Raw genomic sequence first — 19,945 nt, forward strand, 5'->3', positions numbered from 1 at the left:
TAGCAATGCTAACGTGTGAACGTTAGCATGCTAGCACCGAGCATAATCGTGTCCGCTTAAGTTCATATTCATGAAAATCGTAAAAAATACTATTATGCTAACCCCTAGCTAGTGTCTACCTATGACAATGGCTAAAACCGATACTATGCTAACATTAGCATTCTAGCATCTGGCATAATAGTGACATAAAGTGTTTATACATGTGTCTACCCATGAAAATAGCAAGAGATGCCAGTATGCTAATGTTAGCAAGGTGAGTGGAGGTATAATATTGGCATGCTAGCAATGTTAGCATGCTAACACCTAGCATAAATAATAGTATCCGCTTAAGTTCATACTCATGAAAATCGCAAAAAAATACTAATACTATACCTATGACAATGGCTAAAACTGATACTATGCTAATGTTAGCATGCTAACAACTAGCATAATAGTGACACAAAGTGTTTATATATGTGTCTACCCATGAAAATAGAGATGCCAGTATGCTAATGTTAGCATGGGGAGTGGAGGTAACTCGGGGTGTCGCGAGACACTGGGTTCCCGAGACTGTAACACAAAGATTAGGTCAACGGTACCGTGTGTACGGTACCCTGGCCCCGCCTCCACCCATTCAGACCCGTATGACTGACAAAAGGCATGTGTGTATCCATATAGTGAGATATTAGATATTAATTTCTATATATTTTATGGCTTTCCCTGAACTCCCAGGCTGATGGGGCAGCGGAGGATGATCTGGACATCCACGATGACCGCCTGTCCTACCTGTCGGCCCCGGGCAGCGAGTATTCCATGTACAGCACCGACAGCCGCCACACCTCTGACTACGAGGACACGGACACGGAGGGCGGAGCCTACACCGACCAGGAGCTGGACGAAACGCTTAACGACGACGTGGGTCCGCCCGCCGAGCCCGCCATCACCCGTTCGTCCGAGCCCGTCCGCGAGGACCCGCCCGTCATCCAGGAACCGCCCGGCTACGCTGGCTACCCGCACGCGCTGCAGTCGGCGGACCCGCTGAACCGCATCGACCCGGCTGGTTTCAAAGCTGCGGCGCCTCAGCAGGTAGCGTTTCTGAGAGCTGTGCGTCTCCCCTGTTGTCTGGAGGACGTGGTGTGCGTTAGGAGGGTTTTCTGGAGGCGCTATTGAATCTTTCTCTGTCTTTTAATTGTTCGAACGCAATATCAAGTGTGATGGTCAGAACTGCAGTATTGTGGTCAGGTATTTATCGCCTTACTGTGAAAATGAATATATACACCATACAGTATATAGTACTTATGATAGAGTATTTATTCAACCCCTTTGTGTGTGTTTGTTGACTAATCTTTGTGTGTGTGTGTCATATTTAAGAACAGGGGTGTCCAAACTTCTCGTATATATTAAAAAAAAAAAAAAAAAAACGGCATCTTAAGGCTTTTTTCCCCATATTTTTTTTCTCCAATTATTTAAATTTTATTGTTAAATTCATAAATTTTCTTCTCGGAGTATTATGACTTTATTTCCGTCATATAATTTCCAAAATTAACGACTTGAATTTGTTTTATTTCAAATATAATATATTTTTAATAAAAAATGTCAACTCTATGCTCCTAAAATGTCATAATTTTTTCCCTTAGAATTTTTTTTTCTCGCAATATTTTGACTTTATTCTCGTAAAATTTTTACCAATTTTTTCTGCCTTGTTTTATTGCTATTTTCAAACTATTCTTCTAAATTTTCTTCTCATAATTTTGACTGTATTCACATAATATCATAACTTCCTCCCAACCTAATTTTCCAAAAATTACAACTTTATTTTGTTTTGTTTGTTTCTCATAACTTTATATTGAAAAAAAATATATTTTTTATTGAATATTTAAACTTGTTATCACTAAAATTGCATTTTTTTTCTCTTGATATTTTGACTTTCTTATTGTAATATTACGACTGTATTCCCTTATAACTTTTTCCTTAACCCAATTGTGTAAAAACGACAACCTGATTTTTTCTTTTGTCATAATATTATGTTTAAAATAATATATAAAATAATATAATGATAATATATAAACCAAAAAATTACCACTTCCACACTAAATGAATGTTGTTAAATTATGTTTAGAATGTATCACTGGCCAATAAAAAACAGCTCTGGTCGTAAATGGCCCCCGGGGGCATACTTTGGACACCTGTGATGTAGATGTATTTGTTTACATGACGCTGTGCAGGCTACGAGATCACTGCAGGGACATAACTGCTAGCATAGCAAGCCTGTGAGCTAACTAGTTAGCCTCCCCAAATTATGCAAGTTAATAAAGCGTTTGAAACCGATTGGGGAAGAAAGGCAAAGAAACCAAAAAATTACCACTTCCACACTAAGTGAGAGGATTAGTTTTTTCTCTCCTGTTTTTTTAGTGTTAGCCTAACTAGTTAGCCTCCCCATTTTATGTAAGTTAAGAAACTGTTTGAAACCGATTGGGGAAAAAGGGCAGAGAAACAAAAAAATTACCACTTCCACACTAAATGAGAGTGTTGTTAAATTATGTTTAGAATGTATCACTGGCCAATAAAAAACAGCTCTGGTCGTAAATGGCCCCCGGGGGCATACTTTGGACACCTGTGATGTAGATGTATTTGTTTACATGACACTGTGCAGGCTACGCGATCACTGCAGGGACAAAACTGCTAGCATAGCAAGCCCGTGAGCTAACTATTTAGCCTCCCCAAATTATCTAAGTAAAGAAAGTGTTTGAAACCGATTGGGGAAGAAGGGCAGAGAAACAAAAAAATTACCACTTCCACACTAAATGAGAGTGTTGTTAAATTATGTTTAGAATGTATCACTGGCCAATAAAAAACAGCTCTGGTCGTAAATGGCCCCCGGGGGCATACTTTGGACACCTGTATTGTAGATGTATTTGTTTACATGACACTGTGCAGGCTACGAGATCACTGCAGGGACATAACTGCTAGCATCGCAAGCCCGTGAGCTAACTAGTTAGCCTCGTCACGTTGAAAATATGACTAGAAAAAAAAATTATTAAATTTTCACTTTACTGCTGATTTGTACATCTTTCCCCAAAAAAGGGCCCACGGGCCACACTTTGGACACCCCTGCTCCATCCAGCAGCTAAGATGAACTGTTCCTCTTGTATTCTGTATTAGCGCAACTTATCTGTACGACTGTTACTGACTGGAGCGGCAACGTTCCTTCTAATTTGTTCCAAGTGTCTGTAACCCAATTCCTCGATGTCCACTTCTCCACCTGTCATCCCGATAATCGGGAATTGTGTTGATACCAGAAAGTATTGTGTGCATGTTGAAGAAAAACGTCCGTGTTGATGTGACATGTATTTCACCCGCAATTCGATTCCCGAATCCAAATATTGGACTACCTTGTTAGTTGAGCGTACAGGACTAAGGACTAGGATTCGTGTATTGTTATGGTAGAATTAAAGCCAAATTAGTGTACTCTAACTTGTACTCTAATGTGTCCTAATTCCTAATCTGGGCTAAAAGAAGTGATGTGATTGGCTCTTTGGCGAACGTAGCGAGTCCCGCGACAGTACTAACCCTTGTTTGCAGTGCACCGTTAGCGTGTCAGCACGTGTTATTAAACATTTTTGACCCACTTCACAGAAAGCAGAAGCCACTGCCGCCCCTAGCAACCCTCAGCAGACTGAGACAGTGACCCCTGCTGTAAAAACTGTAGGGGGCCCGAGCCCCGCCGAGGCTCCCGGAGCTCTCCGAGCCAGCCAGCCGAGCCCCGACCCCGAGGCTGGCTCACTAAAGAGACCCCGGCCTGAGCTAACCCCTCAGAGTGTCGCGTCCGAACCCCGAGAATCTGGACTGGCCGGTTCAGAAACAAAGGTATCCGACTGACCCGCCTGCGGATGCCGCGTGACCGGGCCACCGCCCCGCCCGTCCGGCTCGATCTGACCCGACCGACCGCCTGTGCCGCTGCTTGTCTACCTGCCTATGTTCTTCTGCCACGCTTATTCGTCTCTACTTTAGCGCCCCCTGCATGTCTGCTGCCCAGAAGAATTGTGCATGGGCCGGCAGTGGGCGTGGTCACGTTGCCTGGCGACGCCCACTGTTACCGATCCTCTTTGCATGGCCACTAGAGTGTGCTGTTCTTCCCAAACGCCCGTGACACCCGATTTGCTTTTTTTTTTTTTTGTAAAAGTAGCCTTTCACTCCCCAACCGGGGTTGTCGCTGAGTGTCGAAATATGAACAAGGGACGCGAGACTCGGCTGGGAAATGAAGGGTTGCTTCATGAGTACCCGGGTTTTGAAGTATGTGTTAGACTTGTTGTGTTCTATGTTAGTCCAGTTAATAAGACAGTGGGTGTCATTTTCCAATCTGCAAAAAATTATAACTTGGTGTGTAAACACTGACAATCTCAGGAGGCCTTACAAAGAACACTAAATTCATCACACAGCAACCTAAGCAACTTGCGTCATCTTACAAAGAACACTAAATTCGTCACACAGCAACCTAAGCAACTTGCGTCATCTTACAAAGAACACTAAATTCGTCACACAGCAACCTAAGCAACTTACGTCATCTTACAAAGAACACTAAATTCGTCACACAGCAACCTAAGCAACTTACGTCATCTTACAAAGAACACTAAATTCGTCACACAGCAACCTAAGCAACTTACGTCATCTTACAAAGAACACTAAATTCGTCACACAGCAACCTAAGCAACTTGCGTCATCTTACAAAGAACACTAAATTCGTCACACAGCAACCTAAGCAACTTACGTCATCTTACAAAGAACACTAAATTCGTCACACAGCAACCTAAGCAACTTACGTCATCTTACAAAGAACACTAAATTCATCACACAGCAACCTAAGCAACTTACGTCATCTTACAAAGAACACTAAATTCGTCACACAGCAACCTAAGCAACTTACGTCATCTTGCAAAGAACACTAAATTCACCACACAGCAACCTAAGCAACTTACGTCATCTTGCACGAGGTTCGCGGGGGTGCTGGAGCCTATCCCAGCTGTCTTTGGGCGAGAGGCGGGGTACACCCTGGACTGGTTGGTCGCCAGCCAATCACAGGGCACATATAGACAAACAACCATTCACACTCACATTCCTACCTATGGACAATATGGAGTCGCTAATTAACCTAGCATGTTTTTGGAATGTGAGAGGAAACCGGAGTACCCGAAAAAAAAAAACCACGCATGCACGGGGAGAACATGCAAACTCCACACAGAGATGCCCGAGGGTGGAATTGAACCCTGATCTCCTAGCTGTGAGGTCTGCATGCTAACCACTTGATCGCCATGCCGCCCATATCCAAACATGTACCAGTATAAATTGAAAGTTTTGCTGTAATGCGTCGGAGCAACGTATTGGGCGCTGCGGTGACGTCAGCCTCCCTCTAGTTGGCAGGGACAGCATTTTGTATGTTACTTGTCCTTTAATGAAATACATTATAGCAAAAAAGAAACATTTTAAACTTGTATTAGTGCCTGTTTATATTATTGAGCTAACATTTAAGTGTTAAGATGCTGTGTGATGAGTTTAGTGTTTTTTTAAGATGGGGTTTTTCGTAGCTTGTGATTGGCTCTTGTCAAATAAAGAGCTGCCTGGTCCTCAGACAAAATGGACACGTATTTATGAACTAAATTTAGCGGGTACATCTGATACACCCGTCAGGTCACATGTTGAGGTGAAAAATGAATCCCATTGTTTTGCAATATATTTATATTTGCCTTTCATTTTGAAGTACAGTGTATTTTTGTGATATTTAAAATTAAATTAAAATTTATTTATAACCTGACCAGTAACTCCTCCCTCTCAGTTTCTCTATTGCAGGTCTTTCCTCACTCGTTTCCTCTTCTGTAATTAATTTCGCCGACTTGTTTTGATACTCTCCGTTTCTTCACCCTTTCATAAATCATGTTATTGTACGTGCTACATGTTAGCGACGGCGCTAACCTGGTGTTTTGTTGTGTATTTGTAGATGTTTCCGAAAGATCCATACAGCCCGGACGGCACCGGGAGACCCGGTCCCGCCACAAAAGCCGGCAATTACAACCCCCAGCAGAGCTACCACCCTGACCAGCAGCCGTACAGAGATTATGACCACCCGCCCAATCGCTACGACGGCGGTTACCCGGAACCAAAGTACCGCGATTACGACTCCCAGCCGCCCTTTGAGAACAACGAGCCTCACTACGACCAGCAACAGTGGAGCCCCTACGGCCAGACGCACGCCACTGCCAACTCCCAGGGTTACAACCCCCGACTGCCATACAGCGACGGCCTCGACTCTCAGTACGCCCCTCCGCTCCGCTACGACGAAGCTCCACCTCAGCAGGGATTTGACGGGCGGCCTCGTTACGGTAAACCCACGTCGTCGGGACCCGCACGCTACGATGATCTTCCACCCTTGTCCCCCGGACACGACCTGCACTACACCCAGGATTCTCACCTGACGTCGTACCCTTCCGCCACCCGTTCGCCCGGCGGCCAGCGTCCGGCGTACAACCACGGACCCGCGCAACAACAGAAAGGCTACAAACCTCAGCAGTACGACGCCGTTCCCGTCAACTCCCACACCAGCGCCGCGCCCGCTTCCAAAACGGATGCGACCTCGCCTTCCCCCGTGGACGCTCCGAAGCCCGACACTGCCAGGAACGAGGACGACCCTGCCATGCGGCCGCAGTCGGTCCTGACGAGGGTGAAAATGTTTGAGAACAAGCGCTCCGTGTCCGTGGACCGTGCCAGAGATGTGGGGGATCTATCCGGGAACAGGGTAAATGATTTTGCCGTGCGTTTTGTCATTTCCGCGTCATAATCCCAGGTACTAATCCCAGATGTCCCTTTCCCTTTCCACAGGGAACAGATTTACCCTTGAAAGCCGGGGGAATCATCCCAAAAGCTAATTCTTTGAGCAACCTGGACTCGGAAAAGAGCTATAATAGGTAAGCATTTGTTGAACGCTATTTTAGGTAATCCCTCATTTATCGAGGTTAGTTAGTGATAAGTGAATTTTCCACAAAACATAGAAAACCTGTTTACTACTTTAAATACGGGTTTTAACATTATTAGAGCCCTGTAGACGTGATATAACACCCCTATTGTCACCTTTACAATGCTATTTGTCTTTCTTTACGTCACATTGTGGGGGCTATGCTAGCGAGCTAGGCAGTTAGCCTCTCAAATTGACTAAACTTAAAGTGTTTGAAACAGAGTGGGGAAAGAGGACAAAGACGCAAAAAAAGTACCAATTCCACACTGAATGAGAGGAGAATTTTTTTTTTCCTCGCTCGACTCGGCTAAGCTAGTTTTAGACAGCTCATCGCTCCTCAGACGGAGATCAAAAAATGTCATCTATAGAAAGGCGGGAAACAGAGTGGGGAAAGAGGACAAAGACGCAAAAAATGTACCACCACTTCCACACTGAATGAGAGGAATTTTTTTTTTTCCCCGCTCGACTCGGCTAAGATAGTTTTAACCAGCTCATCGCTCCTCAGACAGAGATCAAAAAGTGTCATCTCTAGAAAGGCGGGAAACGGAGTGGGGAAAGAGGACAAAGACACAAAAAATGTACCACTTCCACACTGAATGAGAGGAGTTTTTTTTTTACGCTCAACTCGGCTAAGCTAGTTTTAGACAGCTCATCGCTCCTCAGACGGAGATCAAAAAATGTCATCTATAGAAAGGCGGGAAACGGAGTGGGGAAAAAGGACAAAGAGGCAAAAAATTTACCACTTCCGCACTGAATGAGAGGAGATTTTTTTTTTCCCGCTCGACTCGGCTAAGCTAGTTTTAGACAGCTCATCGCTCCTCAGACGGAGATCAAAAAGTGTCATCTCTAGAAAGGCGGGAAACAGAGTGGGGAAAGAGGACAAAGAGGCAAAAATTTTTTACCACTTCCGCACTGAATGAGGAGATTTTTTTTTTTCACGCTCGACTCGGCTAAGCTAGTTTTAGACAGCTCATCGCTCCTCAGACGGAGATGAAAAAGTGTCATCTATAGAAAGGCGGGAAACAGAGTGGGGAAAGAGGACAAAGACGCAGAAAATTTACCACTTCCACACTGAATGAGAGGAGAATTTTTTTTTCCAGCTTGGCTCAGCTAGTTTTAGACAGCTCATCGCTCCTCAGACGGAGATCAAAAAGTGTCATCTCTAGAAAGGCGGGAAACAGACTGGGGAAAGAGGACAAAGACGCAAAAAAATTTACCACTTCCACACTGAATGAGAGGAGAATTTTTTTCCCCGCTCGACGCGGCTAAGCTAGTTTCAGACAGCTCATCGCTCCTCAGACGGAGATCAAAAATGTCATGTCATGTCATGTCAACATGTTCCATTCCTAAGAAAAATAATGATCTAATTCCTACTAAGCACTGCACTGTCTTGACCCCCGCTCCCCTTCCCAGAGTCCCCGAGCCTCAGAAGCCTCAGTCCAAAGTGGCTGACGACATCGTGCGTTCCAACCATTACGACCCGGATGAGGATGAGGACTACTACAGGAAGCAGCTCTCTTACTTTGACAGGCTCCAGACTGGCCCCGCAAAACCTCAAGCTCAAGCACAAACAGCGCACAACATCTCCAGGTGATTGGGACCGCTGGGATGTTGGAATTTGGAGGCTGTTCCTTGGCAACTAAAAGTCTCACCTCTGTACTGTTTTGGAACTGACACTGATGATCTTACTCCTGTGCTAACAGAACGGAATCCGTGGAGAAACCGAGTCCGGCGGAGAAACGATATGAGCCGGTTCCCCAGCTGACCCCCTCCCTGCCACCAGCCACACTGCCCAAGCCCTCAAGCGAAGGTAAAAGACGCACCCCGACGAGCTGATGACTTCGTATAAACACACGTGTCCGATTCCCGCCCGCTAGCCAAGCCCGACACTGTCCAGAGCAACTTCCTGCCTCACAAGAACTTTGCCGAGAAGTCTCCGGTTAACGGCACCAGCGAACAGCCTCCGAAAACCGTCACCAGCAGCGGCGCTCCACCAGCATCTAGCTACAACCGCTACGTGCCCAAACCGTACACCACCTCTGCCAGGCCGTTCGAGCGCAAGTTCGACAGTCCCAAGTTCAACCACAACCTTCTGCCCAATGACAAAGCAGATGTGGTCGCAAAGGTAAGGACACCGGAATTGGGAATGTCGGAAGTCTTTTCCGCCTCCCGTGCAGAAATTACTGTAAAAGTACTGTAAATGATAATTATTTTGTCTTGAACAGAGTGGCAGCCCGGTCAAGCCCCCCCAGACCCACAACACGGACCACGACAGCGGCCTGGACACGTTCACGCGTACGATGGACAATCGCTCCAAGTACCAGCACAACAGCATCAACGCCGTTCCCAAAGCCATCCCGGTCAGGTAAGCACCCACCTCGGTGGGTCCAATCGGGGATAAGAGTCGCCTCGTCGCGGTCGTGAGCATCGCTGCCTTTTCAGCCCCAGCGCCCTGGAGGATGACGAGGAAGAAGATGAGGGCCACACGGTGGTGGCGACGGCTCGGGGCATCTTCAACTGCAACGGCGGGGTCCTGAGCTCCATCGAGACGGGGGTCAGCATCATCATCCCGCAGGGCGCCATCCCCGAAGGCGTGGAGCAGGAGATCTACTTCAAGGTCTGCCGGGACAACAGCATCCTGCCTCCGCTTGACAAGGAGAAAGGTAAACGTTTAGGGATTGTGGTGGACGTGGTGCGTTCACTGACTGGGGTTGGTGTTCAGCTGCATGTAAGGATACACAATGGAAAAACCAAAGACACTTCTACATGTTTGAAACCAACCCATGCTGAGACGTTTAAAGTCAAAACACTTTGGAGTCGCCAATTAACCTAGCATGAAACCGGAATCGAACCCGGGTCTCCTAGCTGTGTGGCCTGCGCACTAACCGCCCGTGCAGCCCTCTATAGTCACTTTTACACTATTATTACTATACATATAAATATTTGTTTACATTACACCGTGCAGGCTACGCGATCACTGCAGGGACACAACTGCTAGCATAGCAAGCATGTGAGCTAACTAGTTAGCCTCCCAAAATTATGTAAGTTAAAAAAGCGTTTGAAACCGATTGGGGAAGAAGGGCAAAGAAACCAAAAAATTACCACTTCCACACTAAATGAGAGTGTTGTTAAATTATGTTTACCTGTGATGTAGATGTATTTGTTTACATGACACTGTGCAGTCTTCGTGATCACTGCAGGGACATAACTGCTAGCATAGCAAGCTCGTGAGCTAACTAGTTAGCCTCCCCAAATTATGTAAGTTAAAGCGTTTGAAGCCAAAAAAATACCACTTCCACACTAAGTGAGAGGATTAGTTAGCCTCCCCAATTTATGTAAGTTAAGAAAGCGTTTGAAACCAAATGGGGAAGAAAGGCAAAGAAACAAAAAAAAATACCACTTCCACACTAAGTGAGAGGATTAGTTTTTTTTTCTCTCCTGTTTTTTAGTGTTAGCCTAACTAGTTAGCCTCCCCATTTTATGTAAGTTAAGAAAGCGTTTGAAACCGATTGGGGAAGAAGGGCAGAGAAACCAAAAAATTACCACTTCCACACTAAATTAGTTTTTTCGCCCCTTTTTTTTAGTGTGTTTTTAAATGATATGTTTAGAATGTATCACGGCCCAATAAAAAAACAGCTCTGGTCGTAAATGGCCCCCGGGGCATACTTTGGACACCTGTGATGTAGATGTATTTGTTTACATGACACTGTGCAGGCTACGAGATCACTGCAGGGACACAACTGCTTGCATAGCAAGCTTGTGAGCTAACTAGTTAGCCTCCCCAAATTATACAAGTTAAGAAAGCGTTTGAAACCAAAAAATGACCACTTCCACACTAAGTGAGAGGATTAGTTAGCCTCCCTAATTTATGTAAGTTACAAAAGCGTTTGAAACCGATTGGGGAAGAAGGGCAGAGAAGCCAAAAAAATTACCACTTCCACACTAAATGAGTGTTGTTAAATTATATGTTTAGAATGTATTTTAGATGTATTTATTTACATGACACTGTGCAGGCTACGCGATCACTGCAGGGACACAACTGCTAGCATAGCAAGCTCGTGAGCTAACCAGGTAGCCTCCCCAAATTATGTAAGTTAAGAAAGCGTTTGAAACCGATTGGGGAAGAAGGGCAGAGAAACCAAAAAAATTACCACTTCCACACTAAATGAGAGTGTTGTTAAATTATGTTTGGAATGTGTCACCTGTGATGTAGATGATGATTTGGTGTGGTCCAGATGGTTTCCACTGGCGTTCATTTGGTCTTTGCTTGTCTTTGTTTCAGGGGAGACTCTGCTCAGCCCACTGGTGATGTGTGGACCTCACGGCCTCAAGTTTTTGAAGCCCGTGGAGCTACGCTTACCTCACTGTGCGTCAATGACCCCTGATGGTTGGTCTTTTGCTCTAAAATCCTCCGACTCCTCGTCGGGTACGCTGTGCTCTCTCAGTTCTTCTGGGTGGTTTGGGCTGGATCATTTCTCCTCCAGGTGGATTCATATTCTTAAAACAAAATAAGATTGTTTACTCAACAAATCCATCTCGAGGAAAAAAAATCTGTCCTTTTGTATCATGATGGCTTTAGTTTCATCCGCTTGACCTTTTCATTCCGCTCCAACCTAATTTCCCGTTTCCTGCTTGACTAGATGTTTTATTTAAGATTCACATCAACATGTTTGTTTTACTTCCCTTCTAAACTCACCTGACATGATTCACCATGTTTACACCCGGGGGTGTCCAAACTACCCCCAGCAAGGACCACAAAAAAAAAAGATTTTATTCATATTAACTTTGCTCTTGGCCTTTGCATTCTTATTGCTTTTTTTTTTACCAAATATTTCAACTTCCTTCTGAAATAATAATTGTAGGGTTCTTGTAATATTTTTTTTTATTACTTACTTTTTTATTATTTAGATTTTATTTCCAATTTCATTTTCTAATATTATGACTTTTTAGAAGTATATTTCAACCTACTAAAATGACAAGATTTTTATTTTCCTTGTGATATTATTTACCCTAACTTTATGCTAATAGAAATACATTATTTGCATTTTTTTGGGGGGGGGAAATAACTATTGACATTTTTTTTGGCTGTTTTTTTAAATATATAATTATCATTAAATATATTTAATATATGTATTTAATATATAGAATATATATTAATATATATATTATATTATATATTATATATTTAATACATTTAATATATAAATATCATATATTTTTTAATATATTTTATATATTTTTTAATAATATTTTATTTTATATTTTTTATATATTTTTTCTTGTTAAATGATAATTTTTATAATAACTATTTAAACTTTATTCTTGTAAATTTTCCTCCTTGTGATATTTTATACCCTAACTTAACTATTGACATTTTTTTGGCTGTTTTTTAAATATATAATTATCATTAAATATATTTAATATGTATATGTTTAATAAGTATATATTTAATATATATAATATTATATATTAATATATATAATATTATATATTTAATGCATTTAATATATAAATATCATATATATATTTTAAATATATTTTATATATTATATAGTTTTTTAATAATATTTTATTATATATATATATATTTTTTATATACTTTTTCTTGTTAAATGATAATTTTTATAATATGCCGATGGGCAATTAAAAACAAGCTGTGTGCCGGAAAAAGCCCCCTGGCCCGCTTTGGACACCCCTGTGTTAACTGCTACCCAATGAGTTCACCCAATGACTGAGCTTGGCTTCTTTGATATCATATCATCTTTCATATCATATCATATGTGCATGCATCTGCTTGGCTCTACATGAACATGGACACCATTCCCTTCCATCATAATAATAATAATAATAATAATAATAACGTACATAATCATGCATGTTCCTCCCTGGCACAGCCACCCAAATCCTATCCTGAAGAACTTCCAAAAGTCTTCCATTGATTGCCGCCATATTTGACTCGGTGTTGTTTACCAAAGCGTGCACGTTTTCTACCGAAATGTCTTCCTGCTTCCTTGCCGAATGACGCATCAAAATGGTGACGCCGCCGCCGCCTGTAAAGCCGCCCACTCTCTTCAAGGAGAGTGGTGACTTTGGGAGTGGTCGTCGGGATTAGCCGTTAATTAGCTTCATATTAAGGATGAGACGTGGCGGCGCTGAATGGGACGCCGGCTCGCCTCCGTTTTTGTCCCGCTGAATAAGCAGAAGGATTATGGGGGGGGGGGGCTGTGTGTGTGCTAATCCTCTTACTGCGGGGGTCGGGGGCCCCCCGGTCTCTGGTCCGGCTTGCGACTTTCTTTTGACGTCTTCGCTTTCTTTGCAGCGCTAACTCTTGAATATTTCACCTTTATGCTATTTCTAATCTTAATAATATTCATATGTTGTGTCTATTATTGTCAAGTTATTATTGTTATGAAAGCATAGATAGACTCAATTTGACCCCCCCCCCTTTTTTTTCTCTTCCTCTCAGGTGACCCCAAAAGCTGGCAGAACAAGTCCCTACCGGGGGACCCCAACTACATGGTGGGGGCCAACTGCGTTTCTGTTCTCATCGACCACTTTTAAGCCGGCGGGTGCGACGTCGCTGTGCGTGTCCGTAACGGGGGAGGGGGGGCTGAAGAAGATCCCATGCACTGAAGATGTAAATGCACCCCCCCCCCAAAAAAAAATGAAGTCTTGATGTGAAATGAAACCACCGATGCATGCTATGCTAACCCCCCCTGATTATATATAGTATATATATATGATTATATACTAGTATATATACGTACATACACTCTCACAACAAAGTTTTTACGTGAGCGGCGTCAGCAGCCGCCATGTTTTCCCAGCGTATTTATGCTATATATATGCATACGGTATATATAGTCTAGAGAAAAGAAAAAAAACAAACGTATATGAAGAATTTTTTTTTTTTTTACTCCTCGGTTCTCTCGCTATTTGTCAGTTGGGGTGACTGAATATAAAACGCTAGGCAAATATTCTTTCCACTTCCTGTACTGCGCCTTGTCTCCAAGCCAGATCTACGTAGCTTGACTTCTTCTTCTTCTCTCTCTCTCTCTCCTCCTCCTCCTCCCGGGGGCCGAGGGAGATCTATGCATGTTCTTCTACTCAGGTCTACAACGGCCTACTCCGTTTGCTTCCTCACGTTTTTACTCTGGCGTCGTCGTTTTAAGTCGGTTTTTTTTTTTTTTTTTGCACTTTTGCATTCACACATAATAAGCAGTGATGCCTTATCTGAATTATTCACATTTATTTTTTTTTTCATAAAACAATAATTTATAATATAACTTGTCTAGTGTGGTTTTGTCAATTCGGTCGTCTCGGAAAACACGGCGGCGTTCAAACGGGGATAACGTGTGTAGGTTCCTATGCATTACTTCATATAAAAACAACCACAGAAGAAGAAAGGCTGTAAATAAATAAATACATAAATAAATAAAGCTAGCGTATTGCCTTGGTTCTTTAATTTGTAAATGAACTTTGTTTTTGTTTTTTTAAGTATTTCTTTTTGTATAAAACCTAGCAAAAACGTGTTTGGGAGGGGAAAAAAAGTGGACAAGCGACAAAAGCTTATCTTTGTACCTTGGAACCTGACAATACTACATCGCAGCTTTTCTACCGACGCATTCACACACAAACGGTTACTGTCTTTTTAAGGATTTTGTCAAGTGCTCGGGGCTGAAATACATGGACAAATGTGTTCTTTTACAAGTGTGTGCTCCCCCGGAAAATGTCCCCCCCCCCCACCTCACTGACTTGTGATACTGAATGCTGTACTGTGTGCCCTTAAATGTATTTTTGTACTAATCAACCATAATTCATGTCTGGCACACCAGAACCATTTTATTATTATTTTTTTTTTTTAGACTTAACACAGCTTTCATTGGTTATTATTAGCTCTTCACGTGTGGCTGAGTTGTTTTTTTTTCTCTCTCCCCTCCTCTGCAACACAATTTTAAGCATACCACTGTATTAATAAATAAACATTTTTTAAAGTAATATTTGCCGAAGATGTCTTATTCTGCAAAGTGAAATAAAAATTTTAGTTATGTTTTTTTTTTTTACATTTTTTTTACAAGACAATAAAGAAAATATCTGCAAAAAAATATATTTTAAAAAACTTATTTTTATTTTTGACTTTGGTCATTTTACATGTTTTAGCTAACATTTTTTCTACATTTTCCATTGTGCCTTTTTGCATATTTAAATTGGTTTTAGCCTGTTTTGTATGTATAAAATACATACACATAATACATTTAATTTAATAAAATATTTCAGTAGTTGTTATATTATTTATACATTATTTATATTGTGCATGAATTTTTATAAACTTAATTATTCACTCATTTTAGATAGATCCATTGTGCCTTTTTGCTGTATTTTCCACATTTTTGCAGGCAGTATATTGGACACCCCAGATTAATTCATTTATTTACTTATTTTAATATATATAGCAGTGGTGTCAAAAGTGTAGCTTGGGGGCCATTTGTGGCACATACAAAAAGTACAACCAAAAACAAAACTCCTTACCTTTTACTGAAGTATATACTGTATAACTTCTTTGCATATTTAAATTGGGTTTTAGCCTGTTTTGTGTGTATAAAATACATACACATAATACATTTAATTTAATAAAATATTTCAGTAGTTGTTGTATTATTTATACATTATTTATATTGTGCGTTAATTTTTATAAACTTATTTACTCATTTTAGATCTTATCCAATTGGCACGTGTCCTTCAGCGGTTGCTAGCCACTTGTGGCCGCTAGATGGCGTCAGCGAATCACAAACCGATCAATACGACACATTATTATTATTATTATTTTAAAAACATTCTGTCCTTTTAACAGCTAAAAAAAAAACCACTATCACGTAGCATCTACACTTTGTATGTCCATGTTTCCTAACACGACAAAATATTCCGTGAAACTCCCACGCGGCCCCCCTTGTCGTTATCAGCGGTGCTAAAACTAGGAGAGGTGGGCGGATCGATACAAATACCGATGCTATTGATAACAGTAACGGCTAGATACTGACGTTTAATTGTAACAATAGCAGTTTTCTTATTATTAGATTTTATATGAACGCAAATTGACACGAGGAGCGTTTTGGGGGGTTAAAAAGCTATTATGTTGATATTATTAGCATGATAATAGTCATAGTTATAGTTTTCTAATCATGGATATTTGTAGTCGTTGACTATAAGAATAATAATAATCATCAACAATTAAAGGCAAAATAATCACACAATCATTTAACGATGAATCGAAAAGCTTCGGTATCGGTATCGGTGTTGCACTAATTGCTACATATGTACTTGGTATCGAATCGATACCAAAATATACCGTATCGTCCGGTCCTAGCGCTAACAAATCAGGTGCAGCTTTTCTGACGCGACCCCCCCCACACACACACACACCCCCACATCCCCCCCCCCTCCTCCATCAGCATAGTAGTAAGTGTGCATACCGTTTGCAGGTTGACCACTGCGGATCTTCGGTTCTTCGTTCCAGGACCGGGGTCCACCTCCTTCATGCACACACGCGGGCTTCCGTCATCCGGAGCGGAGGCTGCAGTGTGGTGGGTTCCAGCATGGCAGCAGTGTGACAATACAAGGAATGGATTGATCCCGATGGAGAACGTCCCCATCCGGCTCTGACCTCCACTGTCGCCGATTCTTCTTCCTCCCCTCCTGCGGGCGCGTCCGCATCTCTTGACCGATTCGTTTCTTAGGAAGGACAATGCCGGTGAACGCGCTGCCCCGGGCGGGGATCAGCGGCCAGGGCTCCCTAAGCCCTGCGTCGCTGTCCCGCAGCCTCTCCCGGCTGAGGGAATACCGGACTCGGACCCGGATCATGCTGGCTCTCGGGGTGTCTCAGATGGTCCTGGGGAGCCTCATCCTGGCCGTCAGCTTTGCGGCTCTGGCGCTCACCACATCACCCAGGGTTCGACACTCATGCCCGTTTTGGGCTGGATTTTCGGTGAGTACTTTTCCACTCTTTTTTTTCCCATTTCTGGAATGAATACAAACTTGATCTATCCAGGGAATGCTATGTGACGATATCAGTAGTATTTACACCGACATGGCGACATTAATCGTTGTCACTCCTCTAATTTGTTGCTGTTTTGTTCATATTGTCATTATATTCAAATACAGTCGTCCCTCGTTTACGGCGATTAATTAGTTCCAGACAAGATGGCGTTAAACATATGTCCGCGATATAGGATTAAATATTAATAAATTGAATAATTTCGTAGTTAGAGCACAGAAAACCTGTTTATGGCTTTCTAAATATGTTTTGTTACACAATTAGAGCCACGTAGACATGAAACAACACACCTAAAGCCGTATTTACACTCAATATTCATTGTTTAAATATGTAACGTTTATCGTGTTGGACTCGAGACAGCTAGCACGCAGCTAGCTAGCCAGTCAGCTAGCTAAGTCAGCTAGCTAGCTAGCTAACCAGTTAGCCTCGTATGTATTTCTTAACGCAAGAAATACTTAACTTAAGAAAAAAGAACTTAAGAAAATACAAAACTTACCACTTTTGTTTCCACTCTATCACGCCGGACACTCCACGACTGACTTAATGACTTCCTGCCGTGTTAAGCTAACGTAGTGTCGGCTAACTAATGATAAACCGATACTGGAATACGATACAACGATACCGGCTCTTCATGCCTTAAAATCCATGCGCATGTGTGAATTGCAAATAAAGTTTTCACGCTTGATCTTAATAATGAATAATAAGTTTAAAATAAGTTTAAAATACCATTTCCATATAGATAAATAATAGATAATTTATTTAAAAAAATATAAGTGGTATGGCGCGTCACTAAAGGTTTTGTGTCATTACTGCCAACTAGTGGCCGGAGTACTACACTTCACTTATATGTCAATACGTATTGACCAGTCTACCACCAAACAGTCATCATAAAAAGTCACTTTTTCACAGAAAAAACAATCATAAAAATAGTATTTTGACCAAAAAGCTGCAAATTGTCAAGGTTATTTTTATTTTTAGGTTATAACAACACAGCATATAACAGCAATCCTCAGATACCATTGTAAAAACCACAGCATCATGCATGAAATGAATGCATCATAATGAAAAACGCAATTTTTTGCAGTTTTGGCTACCATTCCAGTGAGATTTAGCACATTGGCTAACGTTAGTTGCCAGGTAGACAATGTTTGAGGAGGAAAACATATGATTTTATGGACTTATTAGCGTCTAATCTCAGAGTTGTGGCTTGTTTTTGTGACATTTGCTCATTGACAGGAAGTGCTAGTGGTTTGAATCCATGACCGCTTATGCATTTGTTAGCATTTAATCATATTTTTCCTTAATAACGTTTATTTGTGCATGCCGCCTCTCTTGGACCCCTTTTATGATGTTCATTGTCACTTCCATGGTGATGGCTTTCCTTTTCCTTGGCGCACTGCCGCTCGGGAGACATAATGGCGTGCAAAATGTAAACGAATCAGACACTCAACGCCACGCAGCACATCTCCGTCTACCTCAGTTTGGAATATCACGACTGCATTTTAAGCATATTAAATTTTTATTGTGGTTTCTGTATTTATGAGCGCACACTTCCTTGATTTCCTGCCCGGCGCGGGGCCGCCCCATTAATTATAAAGGTACCGGGGCAGAGTGCATCGGGGGTGGGTTGAGTCGGGGTCTCCTCGGTGCCATCGGGGGCCATCTGTGTTTGTGCGCGAGGGCGTGTCGGTGGTGGCGAGTGTGTGCGGGAGGGTACAGTTACAAGGGAATACAAGTAAGGAAGCCGCAGGGGTCAAAGTGCAAAGGTCAGCACACATTCTAGATGGACGCCTGGAGCTGATTTGACAAACCTGAGGACGGTGCAAAAGGCTTGACACCATTTTATGTCCCGACAGCTGCACGGGAGGGATGCGTCTTTGTTAGCTATGTAGAAAATGTGTTTGCTTGTGCAGAATTATTCACCATTTCTAATTAAATTAATTAAAGCTTTAAGCAGTTTTGGCCAACAATTTTGTCTTAGCATCTTCAATTATACCTGCTTTGAATTACATTAGTCATTTAAACCTATAAGTAGGCAGTAGAAGAGAAAATAAAACATATATGTCACAGAAAACCAGTTTAAGACCTTCTAAATACGCTTTTTTGCCATTATTAGAGCCCTCCAGACATTGAATAACACCCCTATAGTCACGTTTACCCTTCTATTACCCAATATAGTTGACATAATATGAGAAAATAAGACATATAATATATAGAAATCCTTTTTACAACCATCTAAATACATGTTTTAACATTTATAGAGCCCTCTAAACATGAAATAACACCCCTATAGTCACCTTTGTGCTCCTATCACCCAATGTAGTAGACATAATAAGAGAAAATAAGACATATAAAACATAGAAAGCCTTTTTACAACCGTCTAAATACGCATTTTAACATTTATAGAGCCCTCCAGACATGAAATAACACCCCTATAGTCAACTTTATACTCCTATTACCCAATATAGTAGACATAATAAGAGAAAATAAGACATATAAAACATAGAAAGCCTTTTTACAACCATCTAAATACACGTTTTAGAATTTATAGAGCCCTCTAGACAAAAAATAACACCCCTATAGTTGCCTTTACACATCATAGGAGATGTTATAAGAGAAAATAAGACATATAAAACATAGAAAGCCTTTTTACAACCGTCTAAATACATGTTTTAACATTTATAGAGCCCTCTAAACATGAAATAACACCCCTATAATCACCTTTACTCTCCTATTACCATCATAGTAGACGTTATAAGAGAAAATAAGACATATAAAACATAGAAAGCCTTTTTACAACCGTCTAAATACGTGTTTTAGCATTTATAGAGCCCCCCAGACATGAAATAACACCCCTATAGTCACCTTTACACTCCTATTACCCAATATAGTAGACATAATAAGAGAAAATA

The 19,945-nt window shown here is 41.7% G+C and overlaps 2 protein-coding genes and 1 long non-coding RNA gene across 15 annotated transcripts in view; 2 read left to right on the forward strand and 1 right to left on the reverse strand.

Moving 5' to 3' along the window:
• tjp1a (tight junction protein 1a) overlaps positions 1-14,976 on the forward strand; it is a 130,549-nt gene extending 115,573 nt beyond the window's left edge. For 6 of the 12 annotated variants that reach the window (XM_058078741.2, XM_078792925.1, XM_058078742.2 and 3 more), the window contains 11 exons: positions 712-1,065; positions 3,616-3,846; positions 5,972-6,766; positions 6,850-6,935; positions 8,396-8,572; positions 8,686-8,792; positions 8,860-9,107; positions 9,208-9,347; positions 9,425-9,645; positions 11,265-11,408; positions 13,449-14,976. In XM_058078741.2, coding sequence (XP_057934724.2) covers positions 712-1,065; positions 3,616-3,846; positions 5,972-6,766; positions 6,850-6,935; positions 8,396-8,572; positions 8,686-8,792; positions 8,860-9,107; positions 9,208-9,347; positions 9,425-9,645; positions 11,265-11,408; positions 13,449-13,543 — 2,598 coding nt within the window. In that variant the 3' untranslated portion in view covers positions 13,544-14,976. The remainder of the gene's footprint in view (positions 1-711; positions 1,066-3,615; positions 3,847-5,971; positions 6,767-6,849; positions 6,936-8,395; positions 8,573-8,685; positions 8,793-8,859; positions 9,108-9,207; positions 9,348-9,424; positions 9,646-11,264; positions 11,409-13,448) is intronic. The other 6 variants (XM_058078745.2, XM_058078747.2, XM_058078744.2 and 3 more) reach the window with 4 other exon arrangements.
• On the reverse strand, positions 10,582-17,033 carry LOC131132805 (uncharacterized). The gene is made up of 3 exons (XR_013628020.1): positions 16,453-17,033; positions 11,185-11,479; positions 10,582-10,657 (listed from the first exon to the last, which is right to left on the reverse strand). It is a non-coding gene; the product is annotated as an uncharacterized LOC131132805 (long non-coding RNA).
• Positions 16,451-19,945, forward strand: part of fam189a1 (family with sequence similarity 189 member A1) — a 70,000-nt gene continuing 66,505 nt past the window's right edge. For both annotated transcript variants that reach the window (XM_078792958.1, XM_078792961.1), the window contains exon 1: positions 16,451-16,964. In XM_078792958.1, the coding sequence (XP_078649084.1) occupies positions 16,725-16,964 (240 nt within the window). In that variant the 5' untranslated portion in view covers positions 16,451-16,724. The remainder of the gene's footprint in view (positions 16,965-19,945) is intronic.

Source organism: Doryrhamphus excisus, linkage group LG1, assembly GCF_037039965.1.
Source record: "Doryrhamphus excisus strain RoL-2023G ecotype Guam linkage group LG1, RoL_Dexc_Guam_v1.1, whole genome shotgun sequence".
NCBI lineage: Eukaryota > Metazoa > Chordata > Actinopteri > Syngnathiformes > Syngnathidae > Doryrhamphus > Doryrhamphus excisus.